Source organism: Typopeltis vanoorti, chromosome 20 (assembly GCF_054136105.1).
Source record: "Typopeltis vanoorti isolate ZY-2024b chromosome 20, IOZ_Tvanoo_1.0, whole genome shotgun sequence".
NCBI lineage: Eukaryota > Metazoa > Arthropoda > Arachnida > Uropygi > Thelyphonidae > Typopeltis > Typopeltis vanoorti.
In genome coordinates this window covers 9,625,971-9,648,322 of record NC_143568.1, presented here as the reverse complement: position 1 = coordinate 9,648,322, position 22,352 = coordinate 9,625,971, and the positions used below count along the sequence as shown (strand labels likewise).

The 22,352-nt window shown below is 35.9% G+C and overlaps 1 protein-coding gene across 2 annotated transcripts in view; it reads right to left on the bottom strand.

Annotated features, from left to right (window-relative positions):
- Positions 1-11,759, bottom strand: part of LOC150095222 (transforming growth factor-beta-induced protein ig-h3-like) — a 163,698-nt gene extending 151,939 nt beyond the window's left edge. The window contains exon 1 of one of the 2 annotated variants that reach the window (XM_090410806.1): positions 11,485-11,759. In XM_090410806.1, coding sequence (XP_090266932.1) covers positions 11,485-11,606 — 122 coding nt within the window. In that variant the 5' untranslated portion in view covers positions 11,607-11,759. The remainder of the gene's footprint in view (positions 1-11,484) is intronic. The other variant, XM_090410807.1, reaches the window with a different exon arrangement.
- Between the last annotated feature and the right edge of the window lie 10,593 nt (positions 11,760-22,352).

Here is a 22,352-nt window from a genome sequence, read left to right as displayed (position 1 = left end):
TAGAAGTATAACATCATCCGCATAAAGCAAAGAGCTGACATTAACATCTCCAATTTTGATATCAGGTTTAATACCACATTCCTTCATAATGTGATCCATATAGATAATGAATAACAGAGGGGATAATGTACATCCTTGTCTCACACCAGATTTAACATTAAACCATCTTCCTGTACTTCTTCCTTCAATTCTAACTGCTGACTCACAACTCAAATAAAGACTGAGTATTGCTTGATATAATGCCCCATTGACACCATATAACTGCAGCGTATTGAATAGCTTCTCTCTTGGCACCTTGTCATATGCCTTTTCCAAATCGACAAAACTTAAATACAGATCTTTGTTATATTCCAATGCTTTCTCGACTATTTGTCGTAAAGTGAAGATCTGATCCTGACAGCCTCTATTTGGCCTGAATCCAGCTTGTTCTTCACCAAGCTTTTCTTCCACAATTCTTCTCAACCGTTTCTCAAGTATACTTGCATAGATCTTGCCAGGAACACTCAGTAGGGAAATACCTCTGTAATTCTCACATTCAGTTTTATTTCCCTTTTTATATATGGGTACTATGAGAGCTCTACTCCAATCATCGGGAATTCGTCCCTCTGTCCAGGCTTTCTGAACTATGCAGTGCAGCCACTGTAAGACTCTTATACCACCATACTTCAGCATTTCTGGTCGAATATCATCTACTCCTGCTGCCTTTCCACATTTCAAGCCTTTGATGGCTTTTTCTACTTCAAGTATGGATATGTATTCCTGACTGCATGCCTGGTCAGTGTTTTTTTATCACTGTGCTGTCATCACTGCTTGTTTCATTTAGCAGTTTTTCAAAGTAATTACTCCATACTTCAAGGATATTTAGATTTTTAATCCAATTGATCGCCTCTGGGGGATAGGTCAAAAATGTCCTTTAGTTCACCTGGAACTAAAGGATACCTGGATATGCCGTTAACTCACATTCCTGAACTATATGACGAATGGTTTGGGTTTCGGCTATCTTTCCCCATTTTGATAGTATGTCTCCGCATACACCATGACCTGTACGGATCCTGTCATCAGTCTTCCATATATTCCTGGGCAGGTCAAATCCAGAGTTTTTGAAGAATATTTATGTAGCTATGGACTTCAGATGATACTCCTCGAGTCCACAGTGCGTCCCACTTATTTATCAAGCTGACATTCTGACTGAGAAGATTAGTAGTTTTAATGGCAGGTCTTCTGGATTTTACTCTATCATATAAAGCATCTGGAATAAACTCACGTATTGGGAGATTTTGGTTATTTAGGATTCTTTTATATTCACGAAGCAGAGCTTGCTGTCGTCGCAATTCTGGAGGAGAAATATGGCTCAGAATTGGAAGATATTGGGAGGGTGTGCTTCCAATACAGCCTGTTATTAAGTGCATAATGAGATTAAGTTGAACATCTAATTTGTTGATGTGGTGGCTATTAACCCAGACAGGGGCGCCATACTCTGCTGCGTTGTAGACCAGTCCCAAAAGGTGCACTGTAGTTGTGGCACTTGAGCCCCATGTAGTACCGCAAAGCTTCTGAACTATATTATTTCTAGTACGTACTTTAGCAGCGATATTAATCATATGTTGTTTATATGACAGAGTTCTATCCAAGGTTATTCCAAGTATTTAGGTGTCGGATTAAATGAGATTAATGTTCCATCAACATCTCTCTGGTTTGATTTGCAAGTCTGTTATTAAAGTGAAAACAAGAACATTCAGTTTTACTATGATTTGGTGTTAATCTCCATTTTTTATAGAACTGCCATAAGGCCGACATATCATTTATCCATATTTCTTCAGTTCTTTCTATAGATTTATCACTGATTACCAAACCAAATCATCTGCATAAGCAAACTTTCTACTAACTGTTTCAAGGATTCTGCGATATAAAGACTGAAAAGTAGTGGTGCTAGCACCAAGTCCTGTGGTATCCCATTTTTAAGCACTCTGTTTACTGATACTTCCTTCCATTTACCACTCTGAAATATTGATCACATAATTTGTTTATGAGGTTTTACATGGGATGATCTTAAGGAATTTGCATATGAATCCCTCCCTCCAGACAGTATCGTTGGCCGCTGTCAAGTCAACAAAGACTGCAGTAATCTTCAAGCATCTTTGAAACCCTGCTTCAATGTAAGTTGTTAAGCTAAGGACCTGATCTGTGCAGCTACGATCTCTTCTGAACCCCGCTTGTTTTAATGGAACACATTCCAGAATTTTCCTATTCAGAATCAGTCTCTCTCCAGCAGTTTGTAGGTTGCACTTAAAAGGGCTATGGGGCGATAGCTTTCCCTTCTGTCTGCTGGCTTACAGCACAGCGATGATTTTTGTCCTTTTAAATTAAAGCATAGTCCGCTGTCAATTGATGATGACGTACTAAAGATAGTTAAGGGCACTTTCACTTAAAGTACAAAACACTCAAATGTACATAAATAGATTTTTAGAGCACTTTTCTCAGTTCTGTTGTTAAGAGGCAGATTCAGTGTTTCGCAACAAAAAGGAGAGGGGGAAAACATGGAAAAAAACTTCCATATCATACCCTAACGTCCTCATGATCTTCCAAAACTGTCACACTACTTATACACCTGTTTCTTGTGAAGCGCTATTCTTTTTCCTCGCAGTATTGCCCCATGCTGCAAGGTACAATGCTTTTGCAAAATTGGTGGTTGGAGGCATCCTAAGCATGAGAGCAGATTACACTACAACAATATACCATATTAAAAATTTTCTTTGATAGTCGACGGTTCAAATTCTTGTTCTATTGATTCTTTTTCCCTGTGAGATTCTGCATAAATGGCCATGCGATCTTGTGCCATGACCAAGGTCGTATTTTTTAATCTGATCAAGTTTCTTATTTACAAAATTCAAAATGTACAAAGTATTTCAAATGGAAACATTTCATATTATAAATACTCGTAGAAGTTATAATCTACTCCTTGTGGTTATCTTTAGTGGGGTGACTTATTTGCCGTATACAGGAGCACAGGTCACATGACTTCAGGAATACACATATTTCCTTCTAGAACAAGAAGAGTCTCAATGCTTTGTCTAAATAAGTTAAAGGACAGTAGCCTGAGCACAAAACAAGAGTAACAAATTTTGTCAATTCTTTCTGAAAAGAATTGGTCTCCCATATACGACTCGTTGATAATCATCATTCAATCATTATGCACTTCACCTACTCCCATTACTGCAATTTAAACATCATCATGCAGAATGTTTGCAGTCATTACAGAATCCAAATATCAAATAATCCTCTCACTCCTATGGTCACCTTCTTGTAAACGAAGAGGGGACCTTGCTTTAGTAATAATATGGTTAAGGACGTCTTTTCTCACTAATCCAAATTTTAGCATTTCAGTCCTAAACAACTTTCCCACAAGTTTCGTTACCATTTGAAACAAACTGATCGGCAATTAGATACGTCAATTTTGGAACTAGCTTCACGTAGCAGCACCAACTTCTTTCCATCTTCTTCTTGAGTATTCTGCAATTGAGCAGGTTCTTCTCTTAGTAGCAGAAACTTTCCTTCCACTCTCTTTCAAGATTATGTACCTGTCTCCATTCAGCATGTCATCTAGCATTGTTTTCTTTACTCTTCCTCTGGGTCTTTTTCCGTCTATTTTTCCTTCGATGGCATTTCTCATGATTCCATTCCCTCTCAGAATATGTCCGATCCAGTTTCCCTTTCTTCTTTTTATCCTCCCTAACAGACTTCTTTCTTCTTCTACTTTTTTAAGACCTCTTCATTATTTTATCTGTCCATTTGATTTTTTCCATTCTTCTCCAAATCCACATCTCAAAGCTTTCCAAAATCTTAATTTCTGCTTTCTTCAATGTGCAAGTTTCAGCTACATAGAGTGCAACACTCCACACAACATTTTATTAGTCTTTTCTTTAGGTTTCTATCCACTTTACTTCTGAATAAATTCCATTTTCTATTAAAAGGCATCTCTTCCCATCGCTATTCTTGCTTTTATGTCACTTTTACATCTTCCATCACTGCTAATCACACTTCCTAGATATTTAAATGTCTTTACTTGATTCAATTTTTCCCCATTTATTCTGATATCCATCTTTTCCTCTTTCCTTGCTATTTTTATTACCTTTGTTTTCTGATGTTAATTTTCATTCCATAATTGATACAGGATTCCAGTAATCTGTTCAACAGATGTTGTAATCCTGTTTCAGTGTTTGATAGTAATGCCTTGTCATCTGCGTATCTTATTGCAAATATCTGTCTACCTCCAACTTTTATTCCTTCTTCCGAATTCTCCACCAACTTCTTTCCATCTAAGAACCTATTACAGAAACATGTACTTGGGCAATGTTCATGCCGCGAATCACCCTAAAACATTTGATAATCAGCCACCTTTATTTTTTTTTTTAAATCTACTTAAAATACGAAACGAGTCACCTTTATTCATTTACGTTTATTTCTATACTCTCTCTCTTTCTCTCTCCACCCTTACATTCAACATCCCTATTGGATTCCAAGTGAGATGAAATATTAAATGAAGCGTTCATTGAATACTTCCATCATAATTCTTCTTTATTCAACTTGCTGCTGTTATCACATAATTCCCGTACTGCATTCTCTTTTCATATTTTAATTTCTTACCGGATTTTTCAGTTTTCATGGATTGTGCTTTCTAAGCTGCTCCTTATTTACACTTCGTAACTATGTCTATTACGTTACTGAACCACTTTGAGCTCACAGCGTAATCCCAGATAAGGTCTGACATCTGTTTTCAAGGTTATCTGCCAATTTCCGAGCACTATTCATTACCGGTTCAAATTAGCACCCACTGTCAACGTACTGCACGCTTCCAAGCTGACTTGTGAATATTTCCGGCGAACACACACACATTTATACTTTCAAGACTATGAGCATTACTTCTCTCCTCGTTCTCTACTCTCACGGGATATTAACAGCCTTCCCGCTTTTGTCCTTTCTAACCGAACTTAGCTGTAAGCAGCATATATTATACTGGTCAGGATATGGTTTCTCTGTTCGGGTTTCTCAGGTTAACCATTCTTGGATGTGTCTACCCTTTATCTAGGTATGGATAAGCCTGGTCTGGTTTTCCACTGTCAGTAGCACTATCTCAGTAAAGACTCCGGATAGGCAGTGGGATGTTCTTGGTTGGAGAAGACCTGTGTCGCGCGCGCGATTCTGGTCATTCACGTTGGGGTCATTTCTATGGTACCGATATGAAAAATAAAAAACTTTCACTGAACGAATGAACTGGGCTCATATGAAGGTAGAATGATTTCTCTTCTCACGAAGAGAAATCATTCTGCACCGACATTCTGAAAAGACCCGACAAACGCTGAAAACAGTGAAGTCACAGAGACGAGGTGGGCTGAATGCTAGTGTGGATGATGATGATTAGTTTCCTTTCATCCATACGGATGGCTGGGGCAGCTATGCTACCATACTAGGGAAGTGACTATGAGCAAGATGGTTTCCGGTTGCCTTCCTTGCCGTACGGGTTTGCCTGTTTCTGGGATGAAAAACCCCAGGATAAACTGGGGGAAAAACCCTACTCTCCACGCCCAAGATCGGTTCACTTGGTTATGGCTGAGGAAGATCCTTCAGCTCCTCACGTCACTGACGGGAATCGAACATAGGACACTCCTTCGCCAGGCATATGGTTGCGAAGCACACGGCTAACGGCGCGGACGGCCTAGTGTTGGGAAGAAAAAATTCTGAAACCTGAATCAGGGATCGCAAACACTTACCGACAGAATCTCCTACGTAATGATCAGGACTAACCTCAGTACAATAACCAACCATATATCAGAAGCCAGTGCTGAAATTTTCTTTACTTCATTTTCTTACTAACGGGAAGTATCCATTCTTGGCTTGTTCTGGACTACTTTCATTACAAAAATTTCCATTCTCAGAACTTTGTCCTACATAAACCGAATCCGAATTCGATAGTCTTTAAACAACATCATGTGCTGCTCACTGACATGAAAACGTTCTTTTTCTGACTTGTCTCAAGGAAATTAAAAACGAATTAACTGTTCTCATATTATCATCTCAATATATGTCAAATCCATGCGTAAAAGGAGGGTGCAATATATATATTATTCACATTGTAGAATAAGTGCCGTGTGTGAACACACATACACAACTAGGAAAGAAGTCAACGGACACTATCATGGGCACGGTACATTGCGCCATGTAACGAGTCACGTGTTTGTAGCAGGTATAAATTGGAGGAATATGATGCTCCACAGTCAGTGCAACTGTGTGCGGGTGAAATGCCTGCAAGAAGGGAAGTGACGGAGTTTGAAAGAGGCGTTGTGATAGGATGCCACGCTGCAGGCCTATCTGTTCGACAAATTGTTGAAAAATTGGTTCGGCGAGTCAACTGCAAGTGCTTCCTGCAGCACACGATCTACCACACTCACCGAACGCGACCGTAGGGTGATACGAAGGATAATATCTAAAAACCGTCATTCGTCGGCCGACACGTTGAATGCGGTGTTCCACACATCGACTGGAACAAGAATCTGCACAAAAACATTGAGAACCGAGGCTCACAACATGGTTTCCGTGGCAGGATCACGTGTACAGTGAGACGTGGAAGCTGAGAAAGCTGTAATGGAACGACGAATCAGACTATACCCTCTACCGAGCAGATGGACGGGTGTGGCGGATGCCCGGTAAAGGTCTCTTACCAGAGTGCGTAACCTCAACTATGAAATTCGAAGGTGGCGGTGTGATGGTCTGGTCCTGTTGTTCCTCGGACCTCTGTGATGCCACGAATATTGAACTCCCGAGAGGTATCTGGACAATGCAATGCTTTCTACTATGCGGCGTTTCCACGAAACTGACCGTTGTCTCTTTCAACGGTGCATTGTCTTGTTGAAAGAGACATGGTCTTGTCAAAAGGCTGCTGCTGTAACTGCGTGGTTTGTGGACATGAACGTCACCACACTTGACTGGCCTCCACAGAGCCCTGATCTCAATCCTATTGGGATGAACTGGAATGTCGGGTGAAGTCAAGGGATGTCCGCTCCACAACAGTCCAGGACCTAATGACATACCTACAGGAAGAATGGTCCAAAATTGCTGCCGTCATCGCAGTGAAAGGAGGGCCTACATTTTAAGGTGGGCGTTATGGCTGTTTGTTCCTCGCACTATGGTGTCCGTTTACTTCTTTCCAAGCTCTCTCTGTGGTGTGTGTGTGTGTTATCCATTCTTGACGTTAAAAACCCGATCTTTCAGAAGTTTCTTTGATCGCCAGCGAATTAAAATGCTTGAAAGAATAGTAAATACGCGTCTAAACTACAGAAATAGTGAAAATATACACATTCCCAAATAACAAATACCATTAAACAAAACAAATTATGTACAACGTTATTTTAACTGTCTGCTCCAAAATAGTTCGGCCATAATAAGAATTTCAGTAAGAAATTCTTATTATTACTACTAAAACTTCAGCATTGAAAAAAAAAAAAAAAACAGAATTAAAAACAAAATTCATTTAACTATCCAAATTAGGATTATTGGAAGTTCGAATACTAACGAACAAGATTTTTTTTTTTTTTTTTTTTTTTTTTTTGTAAACGAACACAATAATTCGGTGAATTAGTTTGAAAAGCAGACAAAGCCACCAGCATAACATACAAACTCCCATCAATTAATTAGTAATATCAATTAGATGTTGTATACGGTCCCTCACTAAATGGCGAAATTGGGTGACAGCAGGAATTGAAGTTCTGAAAAGTGTCATAAAGAAATTAATAAAAAAAAAGTAGAGTACATTTTCTGAAGAGGTACATTTCATCAGAAATTATAAACCTGAAATCTCTCGACCTGCATTTTTTAAAACAGAACCACTATTACAAGGGTTCCAAGAGGGACAATGCACAAAGGAGAACATATGAATGTAGTCAAATATTTGATTTACGAGAATACTAATACTTTACGGCCATTTATGAATATTAATACTCGCTAATAAAAGAGCACAAGCGTATATTAGTACGTTGCGGCGGAAAATTTCCATGTTAAATTTTCGAAATATTTACCTAAAGTTAGTCCCTGTTGAGAAAAAATATCCCGTTATTTTTTCTTAGTTCTCAACGAATTAACCAACAAAAAAGACAAAGTTAAATTTAAAATACAACTAAACAACCTTTGGACATTTTAATCTACTGCACTTCAGTGACAAGCGCGGTCATACTGAAATATCACACCCTTTTCATAGTCAGCCATCTGTATATTTTACCTTTCATTCTTTGACCTAGTATTGAAGTCCAACAAGGGACTATCAGACGAACTCAAGTCTTCGTATTGCTAAGAACCAGAGAAGCACGTAGCATAGACATTGGAATGTAAGTAATATGTCATAACTGAGATTCATGGGAATTTCACGAAGAAATATTTGAAATAAAAAAATAAAATTTTAGTGTACTTTAAACTTCCAAAATGATAACATTCGAAATCAACAATTTAGTTTTCTAAAAACTATTTGAGCTATTTCAGATTAATGCTTATCACATTTTAAATCATCCAGTAAGATAGTAGTAGTAGTAGTAGTAGTAGTAGTAGTAGTAGTAGTGTGTGTGTGTGTGTGTGTGTGTTTACTGGCTGGTTTGTTTCATTAAGGGAAATAAGAGACAAAGCTAGCTTTTCGGATTTTGGAAAAAAAAAAAAAACACGCTATACAAAATGAGATAAATTGACTTTGAAATTATATCAATATATTACACACTTGTAAACTATACTGCAAATAGGCACGACATTTAGGATGTTAAGTTCCTTTTTTCTCCTAATTAATTTGAAAAAAGAGCCTCGATCGGTTGCTGCACGGGACACCCGAAAGTTTCAGTGTCCCTGCAAACTATCTGGTCAAGAACTAAACCGTGAGAGGATGTTGTACAACTACTTACTAAATCTGGACTATTTAGCAAGTAGTTGTTATTAAAGATCATAGCTTAATTGAAAGAAGATTCACTTGTAAGAGAAAGGAAATTACAATACCGTTACGATGCGGCTCAAACTTTAGTAATCCAGATTTTTAATAGAGCTCATTGAAGAGAATCGAACCGTATTAATAAAGATTCACTACTAAATGCGTGGAATAACTGCAACATCATATTTATGAAAATCAGTTGGTTAGTTGTAATCTGCTAAAATAAGCAGCAGACGCAGAGGAGATTTAATGGAGTTTGTATACTACAGGCAGAGGTTCGTATCTTATTGGAGTGATACTAAGGCAACAATCCTACATCGTTGTGTTCTGCATACAACTAGAAACTTCAAACTCTTAGTATTGTTATGAGTAAACTAAGTTTGTAGTTAGCATAAAAATTCCGTATATTTGATCTGCGTGCTCTAAGTTTTGTATTTTAAGAATACAGTGTTTAACTAGTAATTTTACTAGAGTTGATAAAAACACAGATAAAAGATTCAATAAATGGATTACATCAGTGGTGTGTTTTCAGGATTTTTCTAGAAGTTGATATTGAAGGAAACAGAGTGCCTCAGATATAAAGCTCGATTGGGGATAAACCTGGAAAACCTCGCTATACCACAGTATTTTAGCAGTGCTAGAAAATTCTTTTCTGATGTAATATAAAAATTATTTTTCAGTTACTGTATGATGAATACTACTGCAAGCTTTTAAATCTTCGTTCAAGCAACTAAAATTTTTAAGCTAAAGTTTTTAATCATCTTTGTACAATTCAAAACATTTGCTTCTGTTAAAAAAGCTATTCTTAAAAATGATATATTTTGGAGCAAAAGGCTTTAGACTGACGTCACTTCAAAATATCTAAAAAGAAAAAAAAAAAAGTCAGAACTTTCAGAAAAATTTATAATTTATCCAAATAGAAACGTAATACTCAATATTAAAATCAACCAATAATTAATCTGTGAATTTTAAAATATGGTAGTTTGCCAATAACTATACGTACTCAAAGCTACAAAAATAGAAAAATTGATTTGAGAATTAGTGTCTCCATTTATTTAAAATAAAATAAAATCGTTTAGTGACATAAATGAAATTATATCCCGAAGTAACATTTAAGGATGACCTCAAAAACGAAATTAAAAAAGAGAATTTGTAGACCATATAAAATTCAATTGAAAATTCGTTATTTACAAGAAATGATATTTAGTTATTTCAAACAAATTTCAAAAAGTCTGCTAAATAGGATAAACAAAATTATGAGAAGTTTAATATGCAAGTTGTGCATATGCTATACCAACTATTTTCGCGAGTAATAAACTAGATAGTTCGTCGTTGTTTAGATAGAACTCCAAATGATAAACAGCCGACTTCATACTCAAGCCCTTGAGTATGTCTGTCTTCACAGCGATTTAAATAACAGCAAAAGTTTTGAGTCGTAACTGTGCCACATCAGTTTTACTTTAGCTGTTTGCTCTCGACTTCTGAACAGAACCTTGACTTCTGCGCGCGTTAAAGTGTATCGTATAATTTAGCTGAGGTGCACCCAAAAATGAGGTCATCATTTGATATTTAGATTAGTTGGCATTGATCTGTTATTTTAGCAAAAGATTTTTTTCAAAATTTCAGAGAAAGTTCGCAAACTAGTTCACGTAGACAGACGATAGTGATGACAGATAACGCAGATAAGATATCCGGAGTTCGGAGAAGTTGGGTTATTATTAATAATCCAATATGATTGAATTCAAACTAGGTACTTTGTTAAGGAATAAGCTTGTGTTTTTAACCAATATTAACATTAAACAGGAGAAAGAAAAATCAGTTCTTAAATAAATTTTCACATAAACAACGACTACGCTTTGCTTTGTTTATAAAAAAAACTAAACGATGCTGTCTTTATTTGCATAGTCCTACGATTTAAACACACACACACAAATCTAATTACCAATAGCTTTCCTAACGGCCCAGAATATATTTATTTCTAATGGTATGCCAAATATCAATTGCAAACAGAATAAACTTGCTAATTAGAAAGTATTAATTATATAACGTTCTGGTGTATTTGATTTACAAAGTGAGAAATGTAAAGTAAAAAAATAAAATATTGTGCTCTATGAAATACGCTTTGAGAAATGAAAAGCAATTTCATTGCTCAAAGCCTATTTCATAAAGCACAATAAAATTTTATTTCACTTAAATATGTAGGGATCGTCGGATTAATAAATAAAAATAAGAGACATAACCCTGTCTCCCCGTCCACTCCTTTTATAGGCTTTAACCAAACGTTTCAAATTCAATTTACAAAATCCGATTTTACTATCGTTTTATATTTTAAATAATCGACTGCTCAAATGTGTAAGAACATATATAAATAATTAAATTAATAACTTAATAAAAAAAATGTACGGTGCATGTTACAGGAACAAAACATGAATACAACATGCATGCTAAATCTCGCTGTTTGTTACTATTCTCGTATATACATTCTGACCTTTACATCATCTACGATGAACGCGGAACAGTAGGCTTACCTCTCGGAAAATGCCGGCCAAAATCGGGAATCCAGGAAGCGCTTACGTCGTTTTTTCAATTCATCGTGGTCGGCAGACGAGACGATGATGAACGTTAGCAGCACTACCAAAATCAATTTCATGTTTATGCGAGCAATCAGCTATCAAACAAGTGTTGCTTGAACTCCACGACGTACCACAGTCAACATTAGCAGCTGACAACCCCCATGACTTTTATATCGGCGCGTCGGGTGCCACCTACTGCAGGAACAAGGGGGAGTAAGCTGTCTATGTTGCAATAGTGGGGCTTCAAATTTTTCTAGAAACTACTGTTTAGATTCTTGTGACTTTACGCGCAATAAATATACGACTTTGTACTATTCACAGGATGTGGGTGATGTCATCTCTTAGACAGCAAGCAAGCAGACGCTTAAATCGTATTTCCGTTATCGAATGTCAGCACGTGAAATTCATTAAATAACTTCGGAGAAAAAAAAAAGAAACCATATACTGTATCTATCTCTCTATATATATATTGCTTATTCTTTCCCTGATATTGCTTATAAATGTATGACTCCCTTCAAAGAACTATAAAGTGAGAATTGTATGTTAACATTATGCATTTATATTACAGAAGTTACGTAGTTGATTTGACTGCTTCAAATGAATCATGGTCACAGAGCTTGTTCAATAATAGTAATAATAATAAAATACATTTAATGTATTTTATTATTAAAAGGTGCAAACAGGAGTGTAATCACTGTTAACAAATTCTTTGCTTTATTTTTCTCAGTATCTTACCACACTTACTAGTCAGGACAGTTGCACTTATAAACGAACAAAAAAAAAAAAAAAATTGGTAAACTCCGTAAATATACCAATGTTTTTTTATACTTTTATTTGTTTAAACTGATTTAGAATCATTCGAAAATAATGCCGCACGTTTTTTTAGATTGTTTTGATCCTTCCCACTGTCAAAGAACTTTGAATTATACTCAAGTCACCACAAGTAAAAACATTAAAAGCCAAACATAAAAAAGGTAACAACATGAAGTTTTGTCTTTCTTTAATATTTCCAGATAAATTTATATTTCCTATTTCTTATTTGTTTACCATATTTTTAGGGGGGGGGAATATTAGGACCATATATATTTTTTTATTCTGTTGTGTTTACTTTTTTATTTTAAACAATTAAATGTATAAGGTGGTAAGTTTTTAATCTGAAAAAACATTTTTTGTTATCCGTATACCTAAAGTGCAGCATCATTTAATTTCAAGTTATATCCTCCCAAAAAATATCCTCAACTTATTCCATTTGCGTCTTTGTACAAAAATAATAAAAATAAATTAAATAAAATAAAACACACACACTCGGGTGTGGAGACCTTTGTATTAAATGCAATGCTATCATCAAGAGTTCAGTCTGGTTAAATAAAATAAAACTATTCCATACCCAAACCTCAGCTTACACATTTAAAATAATAATAATAATAATAATAATAATAATAATAATAATAAAGAGATATGTGTATAAAGCATTGTAAGATTTATTAGTTGATGCTGCCTAAAGATAAAGCAAATCATACGGTCAGCAGGAGAATTATGGACTTGCCACGCCAACATCAGCTAAGACAGCAGGCTGGACTTTTCCAATACACTACTCTTCATCACAACATCCATCCATCAGTAGTTCTAACATACATTTAAGCGCCCACGACCTTTCAACTATGGTTGGACCTCGCAACCGTAACTCCAGGATAAGGTGGTTAGCCCTATGCCTCCCAGTGTGTCCTATGTTTGTAGATGCGTGTGTTTACGGGGCCGGTTTGCTGTTCTAGAGAACGAAAAACCCGAGTTTCTGGGTGAAAAAACCCTACCCCCGGCTAACTCACCTTTTGGCGAAAAAGACAAGATAAAAGTTCCTCACATCACAGATGGGAATCGAACCCAGGTCTTTCCGACCAAAAAGGCTTCGTCTATACCGACTGAGCTACCAGTTGAACCAAATGTTTCAGTGTGCGATGTCCACTGAACAGTTCTGAATCAGAATACCACCTACATGTTGAAAGTTACAAGGATGCTAGAACTATGGTAAATTGTTAGATACAAATAAAATGTGCTCTTTATTATTATTTTTTGAAAGGCATGCCTTACAAACTGATGCCGAAGAAGTTGATTCAGAACTGTCTTTGTACAAACATCCTTAAGTAGAATCCGAACCCACAGCTTTTACAGTGGACAATGAGTGGTTTTTACCAAGCGAGTCTACGAATATTTTTATTTATTTATTTATTTTTGAGGAAATACCGCAGGGATTTTGGAATGGTTGTCAACTAAGGAAATGTTCTCCAATTCCAAAATAGGAACAATATTGACATATAACAAACAAAAAGGAGTACGTCAGGGTTTTCCCCCCTTCTCTCACCAGTTTTATTTAATATATACATAGATAAAATCATAAAAGAATGGAAGATAACTAATGAAGGAGGATTCAAGATAAACCGTAACACCAGATTAGCAACTCTACTTTTTTTTGATGACCAAATAATCCTTGGAAACAATGAAGATGAACTACAAAAATTATTAACATGGTATGGAAATATCAACAGACAAAAGAAAAGTCATCATGACCTTCAAAGGTGCTGATCCAATAAGAAGCAAAATAGCAATAAACAACAAAATAATAGAGTAAGTAAATCCATTCAAATATTTAGGTTGCACAATGTCATATGAAAATGAAGCTGATATAGAATCAAAGATATCAAACTTTTTAAAAGTAACAGGCATTATAAATAAAATTTTTAAACCCAATTATGTACAAAAACACACACACAAATAAGAACCTACAATACAGTAGCTAAACCGACCCTACTTTATGACAGTGAGATATGGACAATAAAAAAAGCAGATGAAAGAAGAATTGAATCATCCGAAATGAAATTTCTGCCAGAACTGAAGGAGTCACAATAATGGACAAAATGAAAAGCAGCGAAGAATCAAAGCAATGAAAAATCAGAAGAAAACTTGGAATTACAACCTCCCTAAATGAAACAATTATTTGCTATAGAGAAAAATGGAAAGAACACGAACTGAGAATGAATAGAAGCAGAATACCTAAACAAATTCTAAATTACCACCCAAAAGGTACTCGATGCAGAGGAAGACCCTTAAAAAGATGGAAATGAGTCCGGAACAGGCCACTTGGCCTATAAGCCTGGAAAGGAAGAAGAACGAACAAAAAGATGTCTTTACATCTTGTTCAGATTAAAATACAATTCGTACTAAACTCATTAACAACCTTAACTATATTTTTCCTAAATTATCTAAAAAACGGTTTGCATATTTGGACATATACAGTGAGCGTTTAGTGAATATGCAAAAAAAAATGGATAAATAAATAAATAAACCTGAGAGCATTAATCACACGAAAAATAAAAGATGTCGCGGTTTTTTTTTATGCCATAATAATAGAGACCAGCTGGGAATAAATTTAAGTCATACATTATTACATATTTTCCTGCGTTTCCAATAAATTCTTATGTAGTATCATTACCTCCATGAAAACACAAGGAAACCGTTCTGTTATGAAGAAATACAGAACCGAAGATAATTATATTATAATTAAAAAAATATAAAAGGCGTTCATTTTAAAACTGGAAACCGTAATTCAAGAATTCGGTAACTTCCAAATATATAAAAAAGGTGCATATCTCAAAAGGGTTATTTTCTGGCCTAAATTGATATTCCATTACAGCCGGTCTGGTTGGCTAAGTGGATAGCGTGTCCGCTCTCCAGCCAGAAGGATGCGGGTTCGAATCCCGCCATGGGCATGGATGTTTGTGATTATCTGTGGAAATACCAGTGGTGATCGGCGGTAGATGGTGTTGGTATAATTGCGGTCAGTTGGTGATTGAATTGTAGAGACGGAGTTGTAGAGCAGGTACCCTCCCTCGATGAGTCCTTGAACTCCCTGGAGGTATCAAATAATAATAATATTTGTGAATGTTTTTAGGTGATAGATGATTTTCGTCGATCGTTTTAGGCTAATACTGTATGGTAGAGGGATACCATGTTTGGTTTCTGGAGCAGGATTTCTAAATCATATAGTCCTTAGTCCAGAAAAGATGCTGATGTGAAAAAGGAGCCCATAAAAAAGGCAGAACTCGTGTTTTTTTTTTTGGATTTGTTCAACTTTTTTTTTCTTTTTGCATATCTGATTTTTCAAACAAATCTTCCCTGCTTGTGATTTTAAGTGATTAAAAAATCGATTTGCATACAAATAACATATCTTTGATGTAACGTGTGCTTATTGCAGTTGTTTGCTACTACACCTCTTAATTTTTATGTTGGGCCCATATACGAGAGGTTGGCTGGTCAACCTATAGTACTTTAGTACCTTATATGGATTAGCGACTTTATTATTATAATACGACGAGGGAATTGTTCCCTCAAGGAAAAACATGTTCTGAAAGAAGCGGTGAAGTAAAATTGTTACTGTAATCATAAATTTTCCAATTTATTTCCTTGTGTAGTTAATGATGTCGTCGTTCCTATACTACGACTACTACGTCTTTACTGTGAGCTATACTACAATAATTTATCATTATTGTAGTATAGCTCAATATATCGTAGTATAACCTCAAAAAGCAGCGTAAAGATCGAGAACAGCTGCATTTTATTTCATTTCTGTCAGCTGTTATCATCCAAATTCGAACTTTTCAGTTCTCAATTCTCTTCAATAAATTACTTATTCTGGAGTACACGGAATAAATTTGGACCGTTCAATATTTAATATTGAAAAATAAATGTTAATAAAAAGCATATTTTAATACGCAAAATTTATTGAATATCGGCTAATAAAACCGCAAATTTTTTTTATGGATAAGTAAATTAACAAGGCAACATATTTTTAGATACTCAAGCCATGTTACAGAAGATAGAACTACAACTCTCATACCCAAAAGGGACTGCCTATGACAATAATCATTTCACAGTCAACCTAAATGGTGCAACTTTTAAAACCTACATCGGATCTCTTTATTTTCGGGTGTCAGTAAGCACTTGCATTGAGCCGGCTATTGAGTCCGCTTCATTGCGGAGTTTCGCACATGGATAGTTATGCCCGGGGCGACTCGTGCATATGCACTATGGAACTGCAGCACCCCAATTTTTCTCGATATGTAAATATATTTATTAATATTTGCTTGTAATATTTAATTTTATCATCAACAATCCTATACAATTCTCTTATTTCGTATAAAAAATAATAAAAATCCACCTTGTAGCACTTAGGAGGGCGCTAGCAGCACTGTGTTTACCGCAGTGTCATATTGCTATGCGCCCAAGCATATGCACGTCATAATGAGTTGCGAGCTATTAGCGTAATGCGGCACTGTCCGTCGCGCAGTTCCACTGTTGCGCCAGTAGTAGTGTTCGTAGTGCTTATCGTGTTTACTCCGTCTCTTTAAATATTTGGACATTACAATTAAAGACATAACATTTGTTAGTTTTTATTTTAGAACATTATTGGTTATTGGGGTTATGATAATGGATTTTATTTTTAAATAATTTTGAATTATACCAACTGTATAATTTTATCGATAATAAACAATATTTTTCATGTTTATTTTTTTTTTAATTTTTACCATAATTTTGATATTTTATCCAAACACGTATACATTGTACTTACGGTGTGTATGTATATTTCGAAAGTTGCAGCACCCCTACGATTTCAAGCCATGAGCCGCCACTGGTTATGACGTTTTACAAGCTGTAATTGCCTCTGAAAGTTCCAGTACATACTGATATACTGGAAAGATGATACAGAAAACACCCATAAATAATGATCTGTGTGAAAAATGCACAGATTTAAAATGAAAATTGTTTTAGTCGCCATGTTTTAATCATCCACAGTGTGTATATTTACAAGCAGTACGTGCAAGTTTCTAAAGTTTCTCAACTGAGCATTACTCATTTATTTATATTGGTGGGAGGAGGGATTGGGCTGTGTTGAACTCGGTATATTATGTCTGTTAACTATGTACGTGTGTTGTTGTTCGGTTTCTGTTTCGCGAAATGAAAAACCAGTTTCCCGTAAGAAAAAATTCTGCCACTCCCATATGAGACATGCACACTCACCTACGGTTGGAACTCCCTTATAAAAGTTCTTCCTTAGACAGGATTCGAACCCAGATTCCACACAAAGTGTATCCCTATTACCGAATAAGCTATAGAGACTCTGGATATGTTTGTGCGGGGGGGGGGTTTAGAAAAGTAAGCTTACTTAAGATTAAGATTTAAATAAATAAGAATTGCAATTATAACAAACCAGTGAAGGAAAAGAGAATGCGAGTTTCCTGTTAGCTCACGGGGAAGAAAACAAACATTCTCAGGAGAATGTTTCAAGGAAAATTTATGATTTTATCATTATTGCTTTGTTTGAATATTACACGACTCTACGGGACTTCACCCCCCCCTTTTTTTTTTACTTAATTACCTTATTTACGAATCTCATGCTTAAACTTTAAGGAAAACTTTTTCATTGTAAAACTAATAATTGATGAAGTGTGCTCTGCAAGTTGTATACGGTTGGTGTTTAACTACGACAGGTCCATTTAGTGAATGGGGTGTTACGGAAAAGTAGTGGTAATAGCCAAAAATCCTTAATATCGACGATTTCAAATAGCTGTTAAGGCGTGTAGGACGTAGGGAAGAGTATGGTTTGTTGTGAATAAAGTGAGTAAAAGGTAAGAAGTGGTGATACCATCTAATATATACTGTTTTATGGTGATAGTGCTCGTGGTTGATAAATTTGGAGGGCATTCGTTTGTCTTCTGCACCATTCCCCAGGACCTAAACAAAAGCATTTGTCCATCACTCCATCCATTACGTCGCATAATATTACACGAACCTATGCTGCGATAAATCTGCATACTTGAACTCACTGAAAAGAAAGAATTTATCACAAACCAGGTTTTACGGTAGCAAGTGTCTTCGTATGCACAGTTGCGAATATGTTGAAATATTGGGGACAGTTGGAACCGTTGGTTCAATTCCCGTCTAGGACGGGTGGAACAATTATAAGGATTTGTCAACTAATTAATTAATTATCGTATGATGATACAGCGGCCGTGAGTTCCCTTTTACGAGAATGTACGCCACCATCTCAGTCCTCCCAAATTTTATCCGGGCTCGGGAACCGGCATAGCTGACGAATCAGGCCTATGGCTGGGTCAGCATTCTTGACTAATCCGTGTTTGCCTGCTTGTGGGATGAAAAATCCCAGATAAACTGGCAGAAAAAAACCTACTGTCCACGTCCGGCTAACTTGGCTATGGCTGAGGAAAATCCTCAAGCTCCCCACGTCGTCGACGGGAATCGAACCTGGGGCACTACTTCTCCAGGCATATGGTTGCGAAGTGCAAAGGCACTAGGTTAACCGCGCGGACGATTTGTCAACTGAAGCAGGTCGTCTCATATACAAGCAGCAGGGTTTCCACCCCCCCCCCCGAAACTAGGGGCTTCTCATCCTGCGAAACAGGCAAACCAACAGGACACGTAACTAAGAAGCAATACGGCCGAAGCAACTGGAGCTTCAAAGTTAACTGACTCAAAAGTAATGCTAGCCAATCCAACAGTATCATAGCTACATAGAAGCATAATAAGGTAATAAGGTAAGGAAGCATAGTAAGGAAATTAAATTATATAAAAAATAAAATGTATTTTATTTTTTGTTATTCTATGCTTTGGTCATGCTCATCATAAAAATATTCAGAAATTGAGAACGATTTTTATAATTTTTATATTTAATAAACTTATTAAATAAAGATTAAATTTATTAACTGTTATTAAAATTATAATGAACAAAAATTGCGCATGCAATATTCCGCATTTTCAAAACGTACTTCTTTCCAAGAAGTTGATTTGGGACGCTAATCAAAGTACTTCTTGGAAAATTAACATTTCAAACTGTAAACATTGCCTTTTACGTCACCAGACAGTAGATTAACGGTGTTTATGTGTCTTATGTCACAGCAAAAGACGCCATATATAAACTATATAAAGCAGTTATATACATATATAAACTATATAAAGCAGATAACTAATTATATGAACTGAAAAATGAAATATGCAGATTACACCCCTTCCAGATTTAAGCGTATCAGTAGAAATGTGTTTTATTTCATTATTATTCTACAAATACCTCCTGAAGTCAAAGACTAACCACACAAAGTATCTAGAGAAGGAAGCAATCTAACAGGCAATCTAATCGATCTCTCATATCTTGCCTTAAATTGATGCAATGTCAGTATACTCTTCACCTCATCCGACAACGTATTCTTTCATCAACTCCAGGGGCGGCTCGTGCATATGAACGACGGAACTGCAGCACCCCCAGTTTTTCTCGATATATAAATATATTTATTCATTTTTTTATATTTGCTTGTAATATTTAATTTTGTCATCAACAATTCTTATACAATTCTCTTATTTTGTTTAAAAAAATAATAAAAATCCATCTTGTAGCACTTAGGAGGGCGCTAGCAGCACTGTGTTTACCACACAGCGTCCTATTGCTACGCGCGCAAACATGTGCACGTCATAGTGAGATGCGAGCTATTAGCGTAATGCGGCACTGTCCGTCGCGCAGTTCCACTGTTGTTTATATGCAGTTTGCGCCAGTAGTCGAGTGTTCGCAGTGCTTATCGTGTTTACTCCGTCTCTTTAAATATTTGGACATTACAATTAAAGACGTAACATTTGTTATAGTTTTTATTTTAGAACATTATTGGGGTTATGATAATGGATTTTATTTTTAAGTAATTTCGAGTTATACCAAACACTATACTTTTATCGATAATAATCAATATTTTTTCATGTTTATTTTTTTTTTTAATTTTTACCATAATTTTGATATTTTATCCAAACACGTATACACTGTAATTACGATGTGTATGCATATTTCTAAAGTTGCAGTACCCCCACCATTTCAAGCCACGAGGTGACACTGATCACAGATAACTGTCACGTAAGCTCCTCTTGACAATTTATATATCTCAACCATATCACCCTCCTCTTTCTATGTATTTTACAATATTCCCCAACCTGGACAGTATCTATTATTCATCTCTGAATCTTTTCCAAGAGTTATCATCTCCGAGACATGTAAGTGATGAAATCTGTGCACAATAATAGTCCGCATCTGGACTATTGTGCATGACAGTCCAGACGTGCTCTTATCAAAGCCTAATGATTATTTTTAGCTACTTTTCTTTACTTGTCAGTGTTTTTCTTCTTAGTAGTGTTTCTTTGAGCTGTTTATATCGCTTCTGCAAATGTCCTTTGAACTTTAGTTCTCTGTTCACCGTTATTCCAAAATCTCGTATCCCTTCCAATAAAGTTCATGATTACAAAACGCACATATCTGCTCTCAGCAGTGAATGGATGTGCTTATTTCAGATAACAAAATGTCGTTTTTGCATTTCGTGCCACATGCACAGACCGTTGTTCTCTACAGCATAAATTAAAAAAAAAGCACCAGATAGTTGCTTCCATTTAAAATGGCACATAGTTTTAAAATATGAATGCAATATACTATTTGTAATATAATTTAAAGACAGATTTTTTTTCCGTCTTCCTCCTAAAATATTAAGCTTAATGATATCTCACTAGTAATTTGGCTTCGCATAAAACCTAATTAATGCTATTTTAGGAACAGCTAATCCCATCACTGCTCTGCTATGTTTATCAACTGCATGTGTTCTCTAATCGTTTTGTCTGTTTTGTGCAGTAGCAAGGTTTTTGTCGCCCTTTGAAAATTCGTAGCTCTCCGATTTTTTATTTATTTTAAGTGTATCAATTTCGATAAATAGTAAAATATCCTTAAGTTAAGGGGATAATAAATCCCTCATTATTTTAAAGCCGGATACGAAACTCGGAGATCGAAATCTAAGCGTTTCATGCCGAAGAACTATCGGCGAGTTCAAGCGTAAATCAACACCTGGGTGGTACAACATTAGGGCAACTCGTAGCAAAGGTGAAGCAAGCTCCATCACTATCCTTAATATTTTCTCGTAATGTAAAACGCAGCTCCTAGGAGATGTATTACTGTTTTATATTATGAGGAGAGGTCACTACTCAGACTGGTTTCGACTTTTATTGAGGTCTCATCAATGAGTAGGTAGACCTGGAATATCAAGGTGAACCGAACTTACATAGACCCCTACTAACGAATTGCCAGACCGGTGTACCCATTATTATTACGATAAAGAGCCAAGAGGCTATTTTTCCGGCGGCGTAAATTAAGTTAACGAGATAATAAATCCCTCATTATTTCCACCTTTGCTACGAGTTGCCCTAGTGTTGTACTACCCAGGTGTTGAGTTACGCTTGGACTCGCCGGTAGTTCTCCGGCATGAAACTCTTAGATTTCAATCTCCAAGTTTCGTATCCGGCTTTAAAATAATGAGGGATTTATTATCCCCCTAACTTAAGGATATTTTATTATTTATCGAAATTGTTACACTTAAAATAAATAAAAAATCCCCTTAACTTAATTTACACCGCAGGAAAAATAGCCTCTTGGCTCTTTATCGTAGTAAAATATCCTGTGACTAACACCCTTTGGTAACTGGCCCAATGTCAGTGTGTTCCTACGACTGTGGCTTTGGAGGAATAAACAACCTCGAGCTAAGGGAGCTCTTTTTAAAATTTTATAATAAAATTTAAGTCACAAATTGCACAATGATACACTTATAATAATGTCAATTGTTTATGTACATATATATTTTTCTCGAATGTCCTGAAGAGATGCCCAATTTCTTGTTTTTTCATAATTTCTTTGAAGCTATTTTTAAATCATTTCATTGGTTAATTTACCATATTTTTGT